Source organism: Molossus molossus, unplaced genomic scaffold (assembly GCF_014108415.1).
Source record: "Molossus molossus isolate mMolMol1 unplaced genomic scaffold, mMolMol1.p scaffold_m16_p_4, whole genome shotgun sequence".
Taxonomy (NCBI): Eukaryota; Metazoa; Chordata; class Mammalia; order Chiroptera; family Molossidae; genus Molossus; species Molossus molossus.
In genome coordinates this window covers 32759424-32777671 of record NW_023425377.1, presented here as the reverse complement: position 1 = coordinate 32777671, position 18248 = coordinate 32759424, and the positions used below count along the sequence as shown (strand labels likewise).

The window sequence follows — 18248 nt, the reverse complement described above, 5'->3', positions numbered from 1 at the left end:
GTGCCGAAGCGGAGAGGGAACCTGAAAGGACAGGGTTTTTTTTACGGAATTTGGGATCACTTATCTCCTTCGCTGGAACTCGGGCTTTGCTTCAGCAACGCTGTGCACTTTTTTTGGGGTCCGACAGCCTAAGTCTTTTGCCTGCTGTCTCGGAAAGCCGGCCTCCTGCCTCACGATGCCCCAGCTCGGACTCTTGCACGGGAGGTCCTGGGCTGCGCTGCTTCGCCAGCTCCTGCGGCCTCCTCGTGTGGTGTGCATCGGGGCGGTCTATTCTCACAGCCAGGTGAGCCATCCCGAGATAGCGCCTGTCTGTCGGGGCAGGAACTCCAGGTCTGAAAGCATGAACTCACGGCCTGTACTCCAGTAGTAATATAATTTTTTTCTTTAACTGAGTGCCCACCATGATTAAGCTAAGCGTTTTAGATGCTTTGCCATTTAATCCGTATAGCAATCCTGAGAGGTTGGAGTTAATTTCCTTTTACATTTCAGGAAACAGAAACTGCATGGCCAAATAATTTGCCTATGGTTACATAGTAAGGAAGCATTTTAATATAGGCCCACAATCCCTAATTTGAACCTGTTGGGGTCAAACGTTAACATTTCTTAAGCAAGCCCGGCGGTGTAGCTCAGTGGTTGAGCATCAGCCCATGCACTAAGAGGTCCCCAGTTGGTTTCCCAGTCAGGGCATATGCCCAGGTTGTGGGCCAAATCCTCAGCGGGGGACGTGCAGGAGGCGGCCAATCCATGTTTCTCTCCCTCTCCCTTCCTCTCTCTCTCTCAAATCAATACAGAAAAAAAAATTTTTTTTTAATTTCTTAAGCAAAATATATGAATATTTCCACTGGGATGATTAACGACCATAAGTAGACAGTTCATATTAGAATTACCTCAAAACGAGTCTTAAATAAACAACCCACACCATTTTTGGTTTTCAGAGATTTTTGGATTTTGGAATTGCAGAGAAGGGATTGTGAACTTGAACTGGAGTAGAGAATCCACCAAAATATAGAACTAGCACACCCTCTATATTTGTAGAAGGGCATACAGCCTGCTGGTAATAAATAAAATCACTGATTCTGTTTTACATTTGTAAATACCCTATTGGCTTTATTTACTTATTTATTTCTTTATCCTCACCTGAGGACATTTGTGCATTTATCTTCAGATAGAACGGGAGGGGGAGAAGGGGGAGGAGAGAGAGAGAAACATCGACATGAGAGACACATCCACTGGTTGCCACCCACAAGACCATAACCAGGGCCAGGGACAAACTGCCACTGAGGTATATGCCCTTAGTGGGAACCGAACCCAGGACTCTCTGGTCCGCAGGCCAACACTCTGACCACTGAGCCAAACCGGCCAGGGTGTTTATTTATTTTATAATTTTTTTTTTCTTTATTGATTTTAGAGAGAGAGAGGAAGGCAGAGAGAGAGATAGAAACATCCATGAGAGAGAACATTGATTGGCTGCCTCCTGCGTACCTCCCACTGGGGATTTGGCTCACAACCTGGGCATGTACTCTGATCGGGAATTGAACTGGTAACCTCTTGGTGCATGCATGGGTCGATGCTCAACCACTGAGCCACACTGGCTGCGTGACCCTATTGTCTTTTTAAAATTTTATTATTTTTTTTATCCTCACCTGAGGGTATTTTTCGATATTTTGTTCAGATAGAGTGGGAGGGAGAGAGAGAGAGAGAAACATCAACGTGAAAGGGACACATTGAATGGTCGCCACCACCACAACCCAACCAGGGCCGGGGACAAACTGCAATCGAGGTATGTGACCTTAGCGGGAACCGAACCCGGGTCTCCAGACCGCAGGCCTATGCTCCAACCACTGAGCCAAACCGACCAGGTCGACCCTATTGTCTTTATAGCAGATACTCTGTGCTATTATGAATAACAGGGTCCATCCGGCTGGTGTGGTTCAGTAGTTGAGCATTGACCCATGCACCAAGAGGTCGCCGGTTTGATTCCTGGTCAGGACACATGCCCACGTGTGGGCCCGATCCCCATTGGGGGGCATGCAGGAGGTGGCCAATCAATGTTCTCTCTCATCGATGTTTCTATATTTCTCTCCCTCTCCCTTCCTCTCCTTCTAAAATCAATAAAGAAAAAAATTAAAAAAAGAAAAAACAGGACTCAAATCTTTTGTTATTAATTTTCAGCCTCAGCATCCTATCAGTCTAGTTTTGCATTCCTGCTCATTCTAACATGTTCTTTGTCCTTGGGTTGGCTCTCTTCTGCTTCAAGTTCCTTTTTACCTGTTTCCAAGCTTCATGACCATTGCTACCTTATTAAAACATTCTTATTTTTGCTCTTTGATTTGGAACTGAGACCTGGAAAAGATATGCTAATCCCTACCCCCATATGGTTGGTGGCGGTAGTGGTGAGTTGTTCTTTGCCTTCATTGTTCTTGGGTTCTTAAACTTTTTTAGACAAAGCTTGTATGGTAAAGACCTGACCTCATGTGTGTTACATATATATTGCAGATACAACATGGGTTTTTGGAGAGGGGCTGAGATTGGGATAGATAAAATAGTATTTAGGTTTCCTGTTGCTCAGGACCAAAGCTCTTTGCAGGTTGATGGTCCACAGGACCAGTGATGTCACAGGTCTGGCTAGTCTTGAGAGAAACCACATCTCACATTCTTTCTTCTGCCAGGTTGTAGAGGCAGTGTTAACATCCCAACTGAAACCACATCAAGAGAAATCAAATTTTATTATCAAGACACCAAAGGTAATTCACTTTGCCTCACCCTGTCCCATTAGAGTGCCTTGTCTTTTCCTGACTCCTTTGAACGTCTGTTTATTTAATTTAATTTAACTTATTTTATTTTAGATAGAGTGGTAGAGAGGGAGAGAGAGAGGGGGAGAAACGTCGATGTGAGAGAGACATCGATTGGTTGCCTCCTGCACGACCCCCACCAGGCAGGGGATTGAACCCGTGACTCTTTGGTCCGAGGGCCGATGTTCTAACAGCTGAGCCAAACCAGCCAGGGCTGAGCGTCTTTTTAGACTAATTAAAAGAAAAAAATCTTCACTGTTCTTGAGGTACTAGCACTTAGAATGATCTGAGCTCAAGGAGATTTCAACTCTACACTTAGATTATGGATGTAGTTTAATTGTATCTTTTTTTTTAAATCCTCACCTGAGGACATTTTTGCATTTCAGATAGAGCAGGAGAGAGAGAGGGAGGAAGAGAGAGAAACATCGATGTGAGAGAGTCACATCGACTGGCTGCCACCCACACAACCCCAACCGGGGCGGGGGACAAACTGCAACTGAGGTACATGCCCTTAGCAGGAACCAAACCCAGGTCTCTCTGGTCCGTGGGCCAAGGCTCTAACAGCTGAGCCAAACTGGCCAGGGCTAACTCTTTGTGTTAAATGGACTTTTTTTTTTAATTTTTAATTTTTTTCTCCACACCTGAGGACATTTTTCCATTTTTTTGTTCAGATAGAGTGGGAGCGGGGGAGAGAGAGGGAAACATCGACGTGAAAGGGACACATCGAGTGGCTGCCTTCCGCACGACCCAACCAGGGCCGGGGACAAACTGCAACCGAGGTACGTGCCCTTAGCTGGAACTGAACCCGGGTCTTTTGGGACTGCAGGCCGATGCTCTAACCGCTGAGCCAAACCAGCCTGGGCTAAATGGATTTGTTTTTTGTCTTTGTTTTCACTGTGGCTGCTTTTGGTTTTTAGGGCACCAGAGATCTTAGTCCCCAGCAGATGGTTGTGAGGGAGAAAATACTTGATGTAATTGTTAGCTGCTTTAAACGTCATGGAGCAAAAGGGTTGGATACCCCAGCATTTGAGCTAAAGGTAAGTGGAGAAATAAGTGCCGGAACACCATTTTTTTCTTGCTTTCAGTTTCCCAAAGACCTTCCAGCCTGTGTTCTGGAGTCCTCCTTTCAACTGTGTTGCTTTCTGTTTGACTCCTGCAGGAAATGCTTACTGAGAAGTATGGAGAGGACTCTGGGCTCATCTATGATCTGAAGGATCAGGGTGGAGAGCTATTATCCCTGCGCTATGACCTTACTGTATCCTTCTGAGTGCTGGAACCTGACTTACCTCTTTCCAAACACAGAGGGCTTTGACAAAAGGGACAAGAGTGACTCTGAGACCCTATAGGTCTATAGGCAGCAGGGTTTACTTTCAGTTTCAAACAGAAGGCAACTCTGCCAGCAGAGCCTGGCCTGGAGTACTGTCATTAAACTTCAGTGTGTATCAGAATCCCTCTGGGGAACACAGAAACACAGATTTCTAGCCCCCAGCCCCAGATATTCCTAATTCTGTTGCTGGAGTGGGGCTCAACAGTCTGCATTTCTTTTCAAAAAAATTTTTTTCCATTGATTTTCTTATTTTTTAGAGAGAGTAGAAGGGAGGGATATATATATATATATATATATATATATATATACAGAAAGAGAAACATTTATGTTGAGAGAGACACATCAGTTGATTGCCTCCCACACAGCCCTGGTCTTGGCTGGGGAAACCTGTAACCCAGGCACATGCCCTTGACCAGAATTGAACCCCTGACCCTTCACTCTACGGGCCAATGCTGTAATTGCTGAGCCAAACTGGCCAGGGCAACAGTCTGCATTTCTTTTTTTTAGTACGTGCCCCTAGTGGGAACTGAACCTGGACTCTCTGGTCTGCAGGCCGATGTTCCAACTGCTGAACCAAACCGGCCAGGGCAACAGTCTGCATTTCTAACAGGCACCTGGGTAATTAAGATGCAGATGGTCCTTGACCTGCATTTTAAGAAATATCGACATGTTTCCAGCTGGTGTGGCTCAGTGGTTGAGTGTCGACCCATGCACCAAGAGTTGCTGGTTCAATTCCTGGTCAGGACACATGCCCAGGTTGTGGGCCTGATCCCCAGTGGGGGGCATGCAGGAGGTGGCCAGTTGATATTCTCTCTCATCGGTGTTTCTATCTCTCTTCCTCTCCCTTCCTTTCTTTCTCAAATCAATAAAGAAAAAACGTTTTAAAAAAAGAAATATTGACATGTAGGATGAAGGCAAATCAAGGTTCTAAAGCCTGACTCTTTTTTTTTTTTTTATCTTTACCTGAGGACATTTTTCTATTTATCTTCAGAGAGAGTGGCAAGGAGGGAGAGAGGGGGAGAGGGAGAGAGAAACATTGACGTGAGAGGGACACATTGACTGGTTGCCTCCTGCATGACCCTGACCAGGACCAGGACCAAACAGCAACCGAGGTACGTGCCCTTGACTGGAATCGAACCTGCGACTCTTTGGTGCACAGGCTGATGCTCTAACTGCTCTGCTGAACCAAACCGGCCAGGGCTGAAGCTTGACTCTTTTGAGGTGGTAGAGAATTGATCCAAATGGGAGGGAATGGCCCAGACTTGAAATTCTTGTGACATTTCTATCTTTGTTTCCCATGCTTTCTACTGAACTTATAGTTTTAATAGGTGGAATTTCTTTTTTTTTATCCTCACTCAAGGACATTTTTTTTTTTCATTTTTTGTTCAGACAGAGTGGGAGAGAGAAAGGAAGAGAGAGAGAGAAACATCGACGTGAAAGGGACACATCGAGTGGCTGTCACCCACACGACCCAACCAGGGCCGGGGACAAACTGCAACCGAGGTACGTGCCCTTAGCGGGAACTGAACCTGGGTCTCTCTGGACTAGGTGGAATTTCTTTAATTGACACTATTCAGTATACAATGGTTGGCAAAAGTAGGTTTACAGTTATAATACAAATAAATAATACAATAATTAATAAATAATAATAAAAGAGTAAGCTGTTGTGCCCGGCAGGTGTGGCTCCGTGGTTGAGCATCAACCCATGTGCCAAGAGGTCACCAGTTTGATTCCTGGTCGGGGCATACGCCCAGGTTATGGGCCCAATATCCAGTGGCAGGCATGCAGCAGGTGGCCAATTGATGTTTCTGTTTCTCTCTCCCTCTCCCTTCCTCTCTCTAAAATCAATAAAGAAAAAAAGAAAAAGTAAACTGTTTTGCATACTCACAGGCGTAAACCTATTTTTGCCCACCCCATATATTAAATGCCAGGTACAGCTAGGCCTTGGGGATAATGGGAAACAAGACAGAGAAGGTATGATGTGTTCTTATCCTAAAGGATGGGATCCAACTGATAAAGGCTCGGTCTTCTCTAATGTCTTTACACTGGGCCTAAGCTTTGGATGTAGTGTTTTTCCTCCTTAACTTACTTATGTGAGGTCCCTTTTGCACGTTATATGGCCATGAATAAACTGAAGAAGATGAAACGCTACCATGTTGGAAAGGTGTGGCGGCGAGAGAGCCCAACCATAGTCCAAGGCCGCTATAGGGAGTTCTGCCAGTGTGTAAGTGACCTGAAGGAGGCAGCATGGTTTGATAATTCTGGGGGCCAGAACCAGGGAACTGGCTGCTCAGTGGAGACTTTTTCCCCATCTTTTTCTTTGCTGTAGGATTTTGACATTGCTGGTGAGTTTGACCCTATGATTCCTGATGCAGAGTGTTTGAAGATCATCTGTGAAATCCTAAGTGGATTGCAGCTAGGGGACTTTCTCATTAAGGTGAGGTCACAGCTGAGGACTTAGGGGAGAAGTCTGGATTTGGCCTGCTGCTCTCCTAAAGCACAGGTGGCTCAAACTTTATGTCTGCATCTCTAGGACTTTCTTAGTACAGCTGTTGCATTATATATAAAAAACAAACACACACACACACACACACACACACACACGTATATCCTGTGAAATTTCCTTTCTCTTTTATGACTCAGGGGAGTAGCAACTGTCATTGTTTTGGGAGAAAGGGCATTGAAAGAAAAGGCACTTGGGTTAATTCCATTGAGTTCACAGGTCAATGACCGGCGGATTTTGGATGGGATGTTTGCCATCTGTGGTGTTCCTGAAAGCAAGTTCCATACCGTCTGCTCCTCCATAGACAAACTGGACAAGGTACGAAAGAAATCAGGCTTTAGTAGACCCTATCAGAGTTTCTGCCCTGCCCTCGAGTCTGTATCCCTAGAGGGACTATAAGAAGATGGTGGCTGAAAGTAAGGGAGGTAGGGAGATATTCTGAAGTAAGATTTGAATTTTGCTGTACAGTGGGAATTGTGGCTGGATTTTCTAAGCTGCCTCTGACTTTGCTGAGTTTAGGTTTAGCTACTCATGGCATACATACTGAATGAAAGTGAGATATTTTCTGTTTAGGGAAAGAAGGATTTGGGGGCTGGGCTAATGTTTGAGTATTTGTGCAGATATCTTGGAAAGATGTGAGACATGAGATGGTGGCAAAGAAAGGCGTGGCTCCCGAAGTAGCTGATCGAATTGGGGACTATGTCCAATGTCATGGTAAGAACCAGAGTTTCAAAGCTATATGATAGAACCAGAGTGAGGGTAATATGTGTACAACTTCTACCTCTGAAGCAGCTCTTTTCTGTAGATGTGCTAAGCTCCAGAGCCTTCCTGAATGTAATTCCCCTTTTACTTATTGTAACCACCTTATGTCTTCAGAAGGCAAAGGTAGAGACAGAGGGGAGAGTCTGGTCATATGAGATCAGTAGCTTTAAAAAAAAATTTTTTTTTTAAAGAAAATGAGGAAGATTAGCTGGAATATACTAGAGATAAATTTGGATGAAACATCTGGGTGAGTAGCAGAGCCCTTATCTCTCCCCACATGTCTCCCAGGTGGGCTGTCCTTGTTAGAGCAAATGTTCCAGGATCCCAGACTAACTCAGAGCAAGCAGGCCCTAGAGGGCCTGGGGGACTTGAAGCTGCTCTTTGAATATTTGACTTTATTTGGAATTGCAGAGAAGGTAAGCTGAGTTGGGTGTGGACCTCCTGCTGAGCTCTGGGTTTCTCAGGGTCCTGAATCTTGTCTGGGACTGATTATAGCCTTGTTCCCACAGATCTCCTTTGATCTAAGCCTGGCTCGGGGCCTGGACTACTATACAGGAGTGATCTATGAAGCAGTACTGGTACAGACCCCAGCTCAGGCTGAGGATGACCTTTTGAATGTGGGCAGCGTGGCTGCTGGTGGACGCTACGATGGGCTAGTGGGCATGTTTAACCCCAAGGGCCACAAGGTGCCGTGTGTGGGGCTCAGCATTGGGGTAGAGAGAATCTTCTCCATTTTGGAGCAGAGGATGAAGGTAGGTCCTAGGTAGGGGTGGAGTGGGACTGAAAATTCTCATGTTCCTAGAGGTGCAGTTGGACTGTTTTTCTTATAATTATTTTTGCCCTGTTCTTTGGAGTTAGTGCAGAGGAAGTTTTTATTTTACTTCTTCTCTTTTATCAGACTTTTGGTGAGAAGATACGGACCACAGAGACTCAAGTGTTTGTGGCCACTCCACAGAAGAACTTTCTCCGAGAACGATTGAAGCTAATTGCAGAGCTTTGGGATGCTGGGATCAAGGTATGGTGGAGCTAATATCCAAGCCATGTGGGTAGATGTGGAATTCAGGCACCAGGCCCATTTCTACTTTATGCCTTGTGTGGAACTCAAGATCTTTCAAGTCTTCCTTCACTAGAGTGTCTTCTTAGGGTAGGAGTGCTAGCTATTTATTTCTTTGGAAATACTCCTCTGGCTGGAGTGGTGTGGTCACTTCTAAATCCCCTACTCTATCTTCATCCTTTTAAGGCAGAGCTGCTGTATAAGAACAACCCTAAATTACTAACGCAACTGCACTACTGTGAAAACATGGGCATTCCACTGGTAGTCATTATTGGTGAACAAGAACTGAAGGAAGGTGTCATCAAGCTCCGTTCAGTGGCCAGTAGGGAGGAGGTGAGTGGGGCAAGCAAAAATAGAAGGGACCATGTGTTTCTATCTTTTTAAGATTCTTTTAAGAAATATATTTCTGGCTGAGGAAATATCTCCAGAATTAATAGTGATAAAAATGTATAAAGACCCATCCTAGGCAACCATTATAGCCAATGATACTGGCTGGGTGGGCAGAAGAAGGTCAGATGAAATTTAAATGGGTGTTTTGAGACTAATTAACAAAATAGACACAGATGAGGCATTTGAATTCCTTTAGTCTTGAGGACTAACATTCTCCAGGTTAGCTTGAAGTGCACACTACTCCCTACTGGTTGCATAAGTAGTGGGGGCAATATAGAGTAAAATGAATCTGGAAAAGCAATGGCTAAGGAGCTCGTGTCACTCTGGTTTGTCACATAAGGGTTCTCTTGTGTTTCAGGTAGCCATTAAACGGGAGAATCTTGTGGCTGAAATTCAGAAGCGACTATTCGAATCTTGATCCTTTCCTGATTGTCATCTGCTGCTCTTTGTAGAAAATGTTTTATTTAGGCCTGGGTTCCTGATGTACTTCACAACTGCTGGCCAGGATGAATGACAAGTGCCTCTGCCACCTCCATCCTTCTTGGATACAGAACTGTAGAAAGCCCTGAGGACTCCTGGGCTATTGTGAGCAGCTCTTCTGCATGGGTGCAGATGGCTGGTATGTGAAAGACACATGCTCAAATCACAGAGGCAGATGATATATTTCATGTGCCATTGAATGCTGCCAAGAAGTGCTAAGGTGTTTGCTGTGAGCAAGACTCTGGGAGAGTTACCTCAGGCTGAGAGGATTCTGAACCATATTCTGGGGAACTTGTCCACAGCCTGCTGTTGGCCTGTCCAAGTTTTTGGGAGACAACAAGGTGGGGCAATGGCTGCTGTCTGTTTTGTTTGAGGACAGAGATGCTATCCCAAGGGCATAGCAGTACCCATATTGATGTGGCATCTCTCTAGCCCATCCACTGTTAACAATAGCAGGGTAAGGCTGTCTGTTTAATAATCTTGAATATTGAACTTAATAGGTGACCTGACAAGATGGAAATCTGATCTTTTGAGATTTTGGAGAACATTTCCTGTGCCAGAATCACTACTGTATTTCATGTCCTGCCATGGAGGAGGCTGTTCTAGAATTGGTTGGATAACATATTAAATAAAATATTTAATGTAGTAGTTTGTTATCAAGGGATTGCTGTGCATAGGCCATAGAAAATGCTTGAGTGTGCACTGGTCAATTCTAATCTTTTTTTTTGGTACGTGCCCCTAGCGGGTACCAAACCCGAGACTCTCTGGTCCTTGGGCCAATGCTCCAGCCGCTGAGCCAAACCAGCCAGGGCTGAATTCTAATCTTGAGCAAGGAGTGACCTCCCTGTATTCAGTGAAGGAAGCAGCCACAGTTCCCCCTTGCACCCTCCCCCAACTTGGAGATACACTCATGTCACCAAATCAGCATATAGTGAGCCATCTGTCGGAGTTCTTCACCCTAGACTGTTGCTGATAACTGGCCTTCCCGAGTGAATCATGTTGATTAAATTGTGCCCTACAGATCGAATATAATCCTCAGTTGAGGGAAAAATGAGTTAACCATAGAATGATAGCATTCCTTCAAGATAAAGAGACAAATGCAAAAAGCGTCTCTATGTGTGCATTGGGAAGGCTGCAGCCTTTGCAAACACTTCGGTGGTGTGGGGGCTCATATCTTTAGTGTATTCTGGTAAATGGGGCATCTGAAGTTCTTAGTAACAGAGCTTCAGCTTTAAAGAAGGTTTAGAAACTTAGCAATGTACGTAAAGCTAATTAGACCAGACAACACTGATGCTCAGGTTCCTCGTTTGTAAAATAGATGAGTTGAACATCCCCCTTCGATGGTTGTTTCCGAAGGCCTGGGCAAAAAACGTTTGCAGGCGCCCTTACTTCCGTGTTGCTTCATACTTTCCGTGCGCATGCGCCACTTTCTTGGAGCAGAGGCGGAGCTGACAAGTCTCTTTTAGGAGCCCTTGAGTCTAGCTCGTTTAGAACACGAGAGTCTTAAGTTTATTGGAGGGTACGCTTGCTTTACGGCTTAAAGTCGCTTTTTTACGACATTTTCCGGCTTCCCATTCACTTCGCGGTGAAGATGGCGTCGGGCAGCGGGGTAGGTGTTGTGTGTAGGAGGAGGCTTGAAGAGGTTGGAGGCTAGGGGGTGGTTTCTAAGCGCGCGATATAGTGCACCGGACTGGCTTCCCGACACCTTGCGATTCTGTGGCCCCGTATGGCCTTGGCGCAGGGTCAGTGGAGTCGCGGAGGTCTCTCGGGCTGGGGTCGGTCCTGAGACCACTTCAGCCTCCTGGTGTGGTCCGGACAGCGTTCGCTCTCGACAGTTCCCGGGGCCGCCTTGCCGGCGGTGACACGGTTTCCCTAGGCGACCGACACTATTCGCGACGAATCCTGAGGGTTTTTTATCTCCACAGACAAAAAACTTGGACTTTCGCCGCAAGTGGGACAAAGATGAATATGAGAAGCTCGCCGAGAAGAGGCTCACGGAAGAAAGAGAAAAGAAGGATGGTGGGTTTCTGCTCCATCATGGGTTAAGGGTGTTGTAGAGGCGATGCAGTGGCTGGAGAGCCGGTGGGGAGTCGAAACGCATTGTCCTCTTACCCGGTGTAACCTCTGGCAGAGCGCTGCCTTCCTGGTCCTCGATTTTTTTTTTTTTAAATGTATAAAATGAGCGAGAAGATATACTGAAGTGGTTTTGAGGTGCCTTCTAGCTCTGTTGTCCTGTTGCTTCCTTTGCTTGGCTCATTTTAATACTTTCCTGAAGTACAGAGAAAAGAGTGGGATCCTTAGTGACAGAATTCAAGAGAAGTGTTTTGCTGCTGTGCGTTACTGTTATGGAAGACCCCTTCTTTCTCTTGAAATTACTTAAGAGGGTGAAGAACATTCCTGACCCAGACGAATCCTCTTCCTGTAGTCTGAGAAGATTAAGGGTACTGGCCTGGGAAGGTGTGATTATTTCTGCTAGTGTTTAGTAGTACTGTTCTCTATGTCTTGTACAATGTCAGGGAGTTGGTACACCTTTTCTAGATAGGATTGCACTATACAAAAATATTTGATTTTTCTCATCTGTTTTTAAACTTGTAATTTCTTCTTTCATTTTACTTCCACCCACCTTGCACACACTAACCCTTTTAGTTTTTATGTAACATATATATATATGAACAGTGTTTGGCATGTAACAGGTAATTCCTAAGTGTTAGTCCCCTTTTAAAAATTTTCCCCAGCTCTCAGAAGATTCCATTCTGTGTTATGCTTGGGGTATCTGAAAACACTATTGCGTTTCCTTATTCTTTTTTTAAAAGGTTTCTTTTTATGAAAATTCACAACTTCTCCCATCAATTTAGTTAATGAATAGAAAACATTGCTTTTAGACTTGTTGGCTTTAAAGTGGAGAAATGTTGTAGTGAGTTAAGGATTGCTTATCATTTTTCCTGTTCAGATTCTCCCTGTCTGCTGCTAGAATTACCTGTTGTGCCCCTTGCTTCAGGTTTCAAAAAAGAAATGAGAGTAAACCTTTGGATTTTGAATTGCATGCATATCTTTTCCTTTCTGTTTAAGGAACTGTAATATTGAAGGGACTTCATTCTCCATTATATTTCAGGAAAACCAGTGCAGCCAGTCAAGCGTGAGCTTCTCCGGCATAGGGACTACAAGGTGGACTTGGAATCCAAGCTTGGGAAGACAATTGTCATTACCAAGACTACCCCACAATCCGAGATGGGAGGGTAAGTGACTTTTCATCTTTCACTGTAGCCAGGAATAGGTCTAATAGATTATGTTTGTTTTATGATGTGTTGAGGAGGGTTCCTGGCCCTCTGATAACAACCTTGTTGCCTGTAATTACACCCTTAGATTTATTTTTCTTTGTCTCCCAGGTCTCAGGTTAATGTTATGAAATATCAGGAAGGGTCACTCTGTAGGCTTCTTCATATTAGCACAGTAACTCCTAGATTTTTAAAATACATTTTTATTGATTTTTTTTTAGAGAGAGGAAGGGAGAGGGAGAGAGGAACATCGATAAGAGAATATCAGTCGGCTGCCTCTTGTACACCTCCTACAGGGAGTTGAGTCTGCGACCCCCAGGAATTGAACTGGTGACCTCTGTTGGTGCATGGGATGGTCTCAATCCACTGAGCAACACCAGCCGGGCTGTAACTACTTCTTAATATCTTAAAAGGGATAGTTTGTTCTCCTGCCAGAAGGAAAGGACTACTGAGGAGATTTCTAGAGGAGAAATTAGCTGGAACTAGAATGGAGCCTAGGATCTATTGTTGATGAATAAAGGGGGTTGAAGTTGCATACTGGCTGTAAAGGTAGTACTTGTTATGGATTGCCTGGTTATGCCCTTCCTTTCTAGACCAACACTGTAACCTGTAGGAAGAGGGGATGCCACAAGAACTCTTCATTTTTCTGCCCTTTCTTTTGTTCAGTTAGGTTTTCCAGCAGGAGGGAAACACACAGCAGAGTGACACTTCTCTGAGCTACTGTTAGCATTTCTCTCTATATTAGTAATCTATTGCTATGTAAATTAACAAATTAACCCAAAATTTAGCACCATAAAACAACGAATAGCTCACAATTTCTGTGGGTAAGGAATCTGAGAAAGGCTTACCTAGGTGATTCTAGCTCGGGATCTCTCACAAAGGTGCAATCAAAGTATCTGCTGGGTCTGTATTCATCTGAGGTATAAGTGGTGCTGGAGGATCTGCTTCTAGTCTCTGTCATGTGGCTGTGGTTTGGCGGCCTCAGTTCTTCATTCCATGGGCCTCTCCATAGTCTTTCTCACCACAAAATAAGTAACTTCCCCAGAGCAAGTGATCCACATGGACAGACTAAGTCAGAAGTCATGTTTTTTTTTAAAAAAAATTATATTCTAATCTTGGAAGTGAAATAGCATCACTTTTTTTGATTTTAGAGAGAGGAAAGGAGATGGGGGAGAGAGAAAAATAATGATATGAGAGAGACACATTGATTGGTTGCTTCCGGTACACACCCCAACCGGGGATTGAACCCACAACTTGGATATGTGCCCTGACCAGGTATTGAACTGGCTATCTTTTGGTGCATGGGACAATGCTCAACCAACTGAGCCTCACCAACTGGGGCAGCATCACTTTTGACATATTCTGTTGGTTACACAAACCAGCCCTGGTACAAATTGGGAGGGGACTACATAGTGTAGAAATATTAGAGGGTGGGGATCATTGTGGGGCCATCTTGGAGGTTAGTTACTACAATTTTCCAAGAGCTGAGGCTTTATGGAAATGAGAAGTGTCTCCTAAAAAGAGTTTTTACCTAAATATATGAGCTTCTTGGTTGAAAACAGTACAATCTTCACAATCAGATTTGACTTAAGTGCTGTTTCATTCTGTTTGCTAGATATTACTGCAATGTCTGTGACTGTGTTGTGAAGGACTCCATCAACTTTCTGGATCACATTAATGGAAAGAAACGTAAGGCTTGGAGGTAGTTTGTGACTGGGGCTGGGATCAGGCTTTGGAGTGGGGGATGGGGATAAGAGTGGTTCCTATGGGCCCTTAAAAAATTTTTTATTTTCTTTATCGATTTTAGATAGAGAGGAAGGGAGAGGGAAAGAGATAGAAACATTGATGAAATAACATTAATTGGCCGCCTCATGCATGCCCTGCTCTGGGGATTTGGCCCACAACCTTGGCATGTGCCCTGACTAGAAATTGAACCGGCAACCTCTTGGTGCATGGGTCGATACTCTACCGCTGAGCCATACCGGCTGGGCAGGGTCCTTTCTTTAATGTGTGGGAATTCGCCAGTTGCTGCAGCACAGGCCATCAATTACTTCATTATCTAATGTTTCTGGAGGCTGTGAAGTGAGACACCGTTCTAGGCTCTCAACAAGCCCAAACCATGGTCTTCCACTGACATGCATCTGCTCAATAAGGGAAATTTAAATCCATTTGCCTCCTGTTATCCGGGGCTGCTACTTCTAGGAACAAGTAAAGCCAAGGGAGTTTTTTTGTAGCTGTAATTATTTTTCTATGTGTTTTATGAGAAGATGTTTTTTAAAAAAATGTCAGCAGGGAACATTTGAGATCTAGCTCCCTGGCATATATTGTCAGTTTGGCCCAAATAAACGCTTTAAAAAATTCTCCAAAAAAAAAAGTCAGTAAGATTTTTGAGGGGCTAAGGATGTTGTGATGACCTTTCCTTCTTCTGTTGATCCCACCCAGATCAGCGAAACCTGGGCATGTCTATGCGTGTGGAACGTTCTACCTTGGATCAGGTGAAGAAACGTTTTGAAGTCAATAAGAAGAAGATGGAAGAGAAGCAGAAGGATTATGATTTTGAGGAAAGGATGAAGGAGCTCAGAGAAGAAGTAAGGCTCTCCTGTCCTTCCCTCTGTCTTCCCCCAGCTTGGAATTTTATGTTATGAATCATAAGGAGGCTGACTTTCTCTGTTTTTTCTTTTTTATCCTCACCCGAGGATATCCTTCCATTTTTTGCACAGATAGAGTGGGAGGGAGAGAGAGAGAGAAACATCGACGTGAAGGGACACATCGAGTGGCTGCCACCCGCACGACCAACCAGGGCCGGGGACAAAGTGCAACTGAAGTACGTGCCCTTAGCGGGATCCGAACCCGGGTCTCTCCGGACCGCAGGCCGACGCTCTAACCGCTGAGCCAAACCGGCCAGGGCTGTTTTTTCTTTTTTTAATTGATTCGAGAGAGAGAAGAAGGGAGAAGCGGTGAGAGAGAGAGAGAGAAAGAAACATTGATTGGTTGCCTCTCATACCCACCCTAACTGGGATCGCACCTGCAACCTGGGTATGTGCCCTGTCAGGGAATTGAACCCGTGACCTTTTGGTGTGCGGGACGATGCTCCAACCAACTGAGCCACACTGGCCAGGGCAAGGCTGATTTTCTCATTCTACTGCCCCTCCCAGAGTATAGTCTATCTTCTGAATTTCTGAATATTAGGGGAAACATTTATTATCATTGTTTGGGACATGGCTATAAACCTGTTCTTTTTTCCTGGATTCTCTGGGCCCTATTTTTTATTACAGGAGGAATTAGCTATATGTACCTGGTCCTCAAGAGGCTAGTGCAACTAGGCTGACTGGATCAGAATTCTGTTTCTTCCACTTACTGGCTGTGAATCTTGGACAAGTTACATAAACTATCTGTGTCTCAGTTTCCCCATATTAGAAATTTTTTTTTTTTGGTGTTTCGTGCCCCTAGCAGGAACTGAACCTGGGATTCTCTGGTCTGCAGGCCGACACTCAACCGCTGAGCCAAACTGGCCAGGGCCATATTAGAGATCTTAATATATAATATACTCAAAGCACTTAGACTAGTTCCTGGCATGTACTATATTCCCCAGAATGTTAGTTGCTATTAAATGGTTTTTGCTCCTATAACGGTGTTAAGAACTAGAGATGAACTGGAATGTAGGATTGAGAAGTGCTCTCTACAGGCTAAAATGTCTCTTTCTTGTCCCTTATACTCTTTATTGTGGCATTTCCTCTGCTTTTGAAATTTTACTTGTCTTTAATTATTTCCTCCTAAAAATAGAAAGGAATCTTAGAGCTCATCTGTCTCTTTCAACAATGTTTGGCTTAGGAGTCTGAACTGATTCTGAGTGATTTCCACCCCCCCAGGAGGAAAAGGCCAAAGCCTACAAGAAAGAGAAACAGAAGGAGAAGAAAAGGAGGGCTGAGGAGGACTTGACATTTGAGGAGGATGATGAGATGGCAGCTGTGATGGGCTTCTCTGGCTTTGGTTCCACCAAGAAGAGTTACTGAGGCTTTCTATGCTTGGCCCTTTGCTGGGCTTAACTTTGGGGGGCGGGGCATTTTGGAGGGGAGTACTTGGGAAAGTCCTTCAGAGTGGCAGTGGGGAGGGCTAGAGGGTGGGTCTTTGTGGTTTCCCTCTACCTTGAGAGAGAGCACAGGAGGCAGAAGTAATGCTGTGGCATACTCATTCAGCTTCAGTATGTTACTGGAGTCACAGGACCTCTGCCCATCTGAGTTCCCAATAAAGAACCTCTTCTGAGGCTGCTTTCCCAAAACTTCCCCTGCATCTTTCCCTCTTCATCTATCCAATCTTCTCTGAGTATCCTACATTTATCCTGTGTTCTGCCTTTGTTTTAATTTTGGCTCTTGCTTGTTCTGCAGCAGAAAGGTTCTCTGGGTCCCCAGTTTCCAGTTGATACCATATCCTGGACCATCCATCCCCTCCCCGCTTCCCTCATTCCCCACTGTGGTTCTCTGGCCACCTGTGCATGCATGTGTACTTCTGCCTGGGTCAGTAGTGTGTGCGGATGTGTGTGCATGAATCTGTCACATAGAGGGAGCCAGAACTAGAACCTCAGAGCATTACTGCCTTGGGGCCTGATGTTCTCGGTTTCCTCAGTGCATGTAACAGGAAATTAAATGGGATGAGTGTTTGGTGTGGTTTTTGTCTGGTGAGTTTTTTAACCTTTGTTTTTCATATGTAGACTATTGAGCTATTCCTGTTTGTTTTATTTTATTGAGGATCACTCTGTTTTTGTCTTCCTTATGACCAGGCTCTTGGAAGAACCTGTTTGATGCAAAAAAGAAAAAGAAAACAAAACAAAACCTCATATGGGAGCCCTTGGGTCTCAGAGGCTGTTCAACATGTATAATAAATGGCATTGACTGGGCCTATTTCACATTTGGTGGGAACATTCCATATTTTTCCCTGTGTATTTTTTTTTTTCCTTCCCACACTGAGGATTTTCATATAGAGTTTATTCTTCTCCCTTCATTTGAACCCTGTCACTTTTTTCCCCCCTTGGTTCCTTTGCACGAGTTGTATTTTCTTCTGATGGGATCTGTGTCCAAAGGTGTCTGAACAAAACTTTCCCCATAATTTTAGCCTCCTTTGATCTTGTTTTAGGAACAGCAGAGCTCTGTGTTGAACTGAATGTTTCCTTACTACTGCAGTTAGTTTAGGCACAGGATTACTCACTCTTGGCACTGTTGACCTTTTGGGATGAACAGTTTTCTGTTGTGAGGGCTTCCTTGTGCATTGTAGGATGTTTTGCAGTATGTCTAGTCTCTACTCAGATGCTAGTAGCACCCCTTCTCCAAATTATGATAACTACAGATATCTGTCCTCAGGAGGAGTTGGGGTAAAATCCTTCCTCCCAGCCAGCGCCATTGGGAATCATTGAGAAGCTGCCTTCCCTATTTTGGGCTAACTTGAGAAGTAGATGGCATATACTGGTTAACTAACAGAAACAACTTTGCTATTTCCTGGATTGGGTACTGTGCCAGGTCCCAAAGATGTAAAGGGGAAACAACAAAAACAAAAATGGTCCTTTAAAACAAACAAAAGTTATATAAACTACAAGCAGGTGAATTCTAGAATAACTTTAGCTGGTTCTATACCCTAAAAGCAGGATCTATTTGGGTTAACAAGGCTGTCACCA

The 18248-nt window shown here is 44.5% G+C and overlaps 2 protein-coding genes across 6 annotated transcripts; both read left to right on the top strand.

Annotated features, from left to right (window-relative positions):
* Positions 1-12: 12 nt before the first annotated feature.
* On the top strand, positions 13-9447 carry HARS2 (histidyl-tRNA synthetase 2, mitochondrial). Of its 4 annotated transcripts, none has more exons than XM_036281649.1 (13): positions 13-283; positions 2670-2744; positions 3710-3829; positions 3952-4047; positions 6218-6343; positions 6449-6556; positions 6842-6940; positions 7243-7336; positions 7673-7800; positions 7894-7962; positions 8283-8399; positions 8625-8771; positions 9187-9447. In XM_036281649.1, exons 1-13 carry the CDS (start codon positions 176-178, stop codon positions 9244-9246), a joined length of 1347 nt encoding a protein of 448 aa, XP_036137542.1. In that variant the 5' UTR covers positions 13-175; the 3' UTR covers positions 9247-9447. The 4 variants fall into 4 exon arrangements, with proteins under 4 accessions (XP_036137542.1, XP_036137541.1, XP_036137544.1 ...); XM_036281648.1 differs by having other exon boundaries at positions 7894-8136; XM_036281650.1 differs by lacking the exon at positions 13-283 and adding an exon at positions 800-1054 and having other exon boundaries at positions 7894-8136.
* A 1338-nt stretch (positions 9448-10785) lies between these two features.
* Positions 10786-17385, top strand: ZMAT2 (zinc finger matrin-type 2). 2 transcript variants are annotated; one of them, XM_036241473.1, is made up of 6 exons: positions 10786-10917; positions 11234-11327; positions 12421-12544; positions 14199-14272; positions 15026-15171; positions 15859-15960. In XM_036241473.1, exons 1-6 carry the CDS (start codon positions 10900-10902, stop codon positions 15895-15897), a joined length of 495 nt encoding a protein of 164 aa, XP_036097366.1. In that variant the 5' UTR covers positions 10786-10899; the 3' UTR covers positions 15898-15960. The 2 variants fall into 2 exon arrangements, with proteins under 2 accessions (XP_036097366.1, XP_036097365.1); XM_036241472.1 differs by lacking the exon at positions 15859-15960 and adding an exon at positions 16453-17385 and having other exon boundaries at positions 10788-10917.
* Positions 17386-18248: the final 863 nt, after the last annotated feature.

What these genes read in the sequence shown, in the direction of transcription:
- HARS2 (XM_036281648.1), top strand. Translation starts at nt 176, where the DNA reads ATGCCCCAGCTCGGACTCTTGCACGGGAGGTCCTGGGCTGCGCTGCTT. An exon ending in TAGGGGACTTTCTCATTAAG is followed by an intron (nt 6,557 to 6,841) that starts GTGAGGTCACAG and finishes TTGAGTTCACAG; the next exon opens with GTCAATGACCGGCGGATTTT. An exon ending in CAGTGGCCAGTAGGGAGGAG is followed by an intron (nt 8,772 to 9,186) that starts GTGAGTGGGGCA and finishes CTTGTGTTTCAG; the next exon opens with GTAGCCATTAAACGGGAGAA.
- ZMAT2 (XM_036241472.1), top strand. An exon ending in AGAAAGAGAAAAGAAGGATG is followed by an intron (nt 11,328 to 12,420) that starts GTGGGTTTCTGC and finishes ATTATATTTCAG; the next exon opens with GAAAACCAGTGCAGCCAGTC. An exon ending in TCACATTAATGGAAAGAAAC is followed by an intron (nt 14,273 to 15,025) that starts GTAAGGCTTGGA and finishes GATCCCACCCAG; the next exon opens with ATCAGCGAAACCTGGGCATG.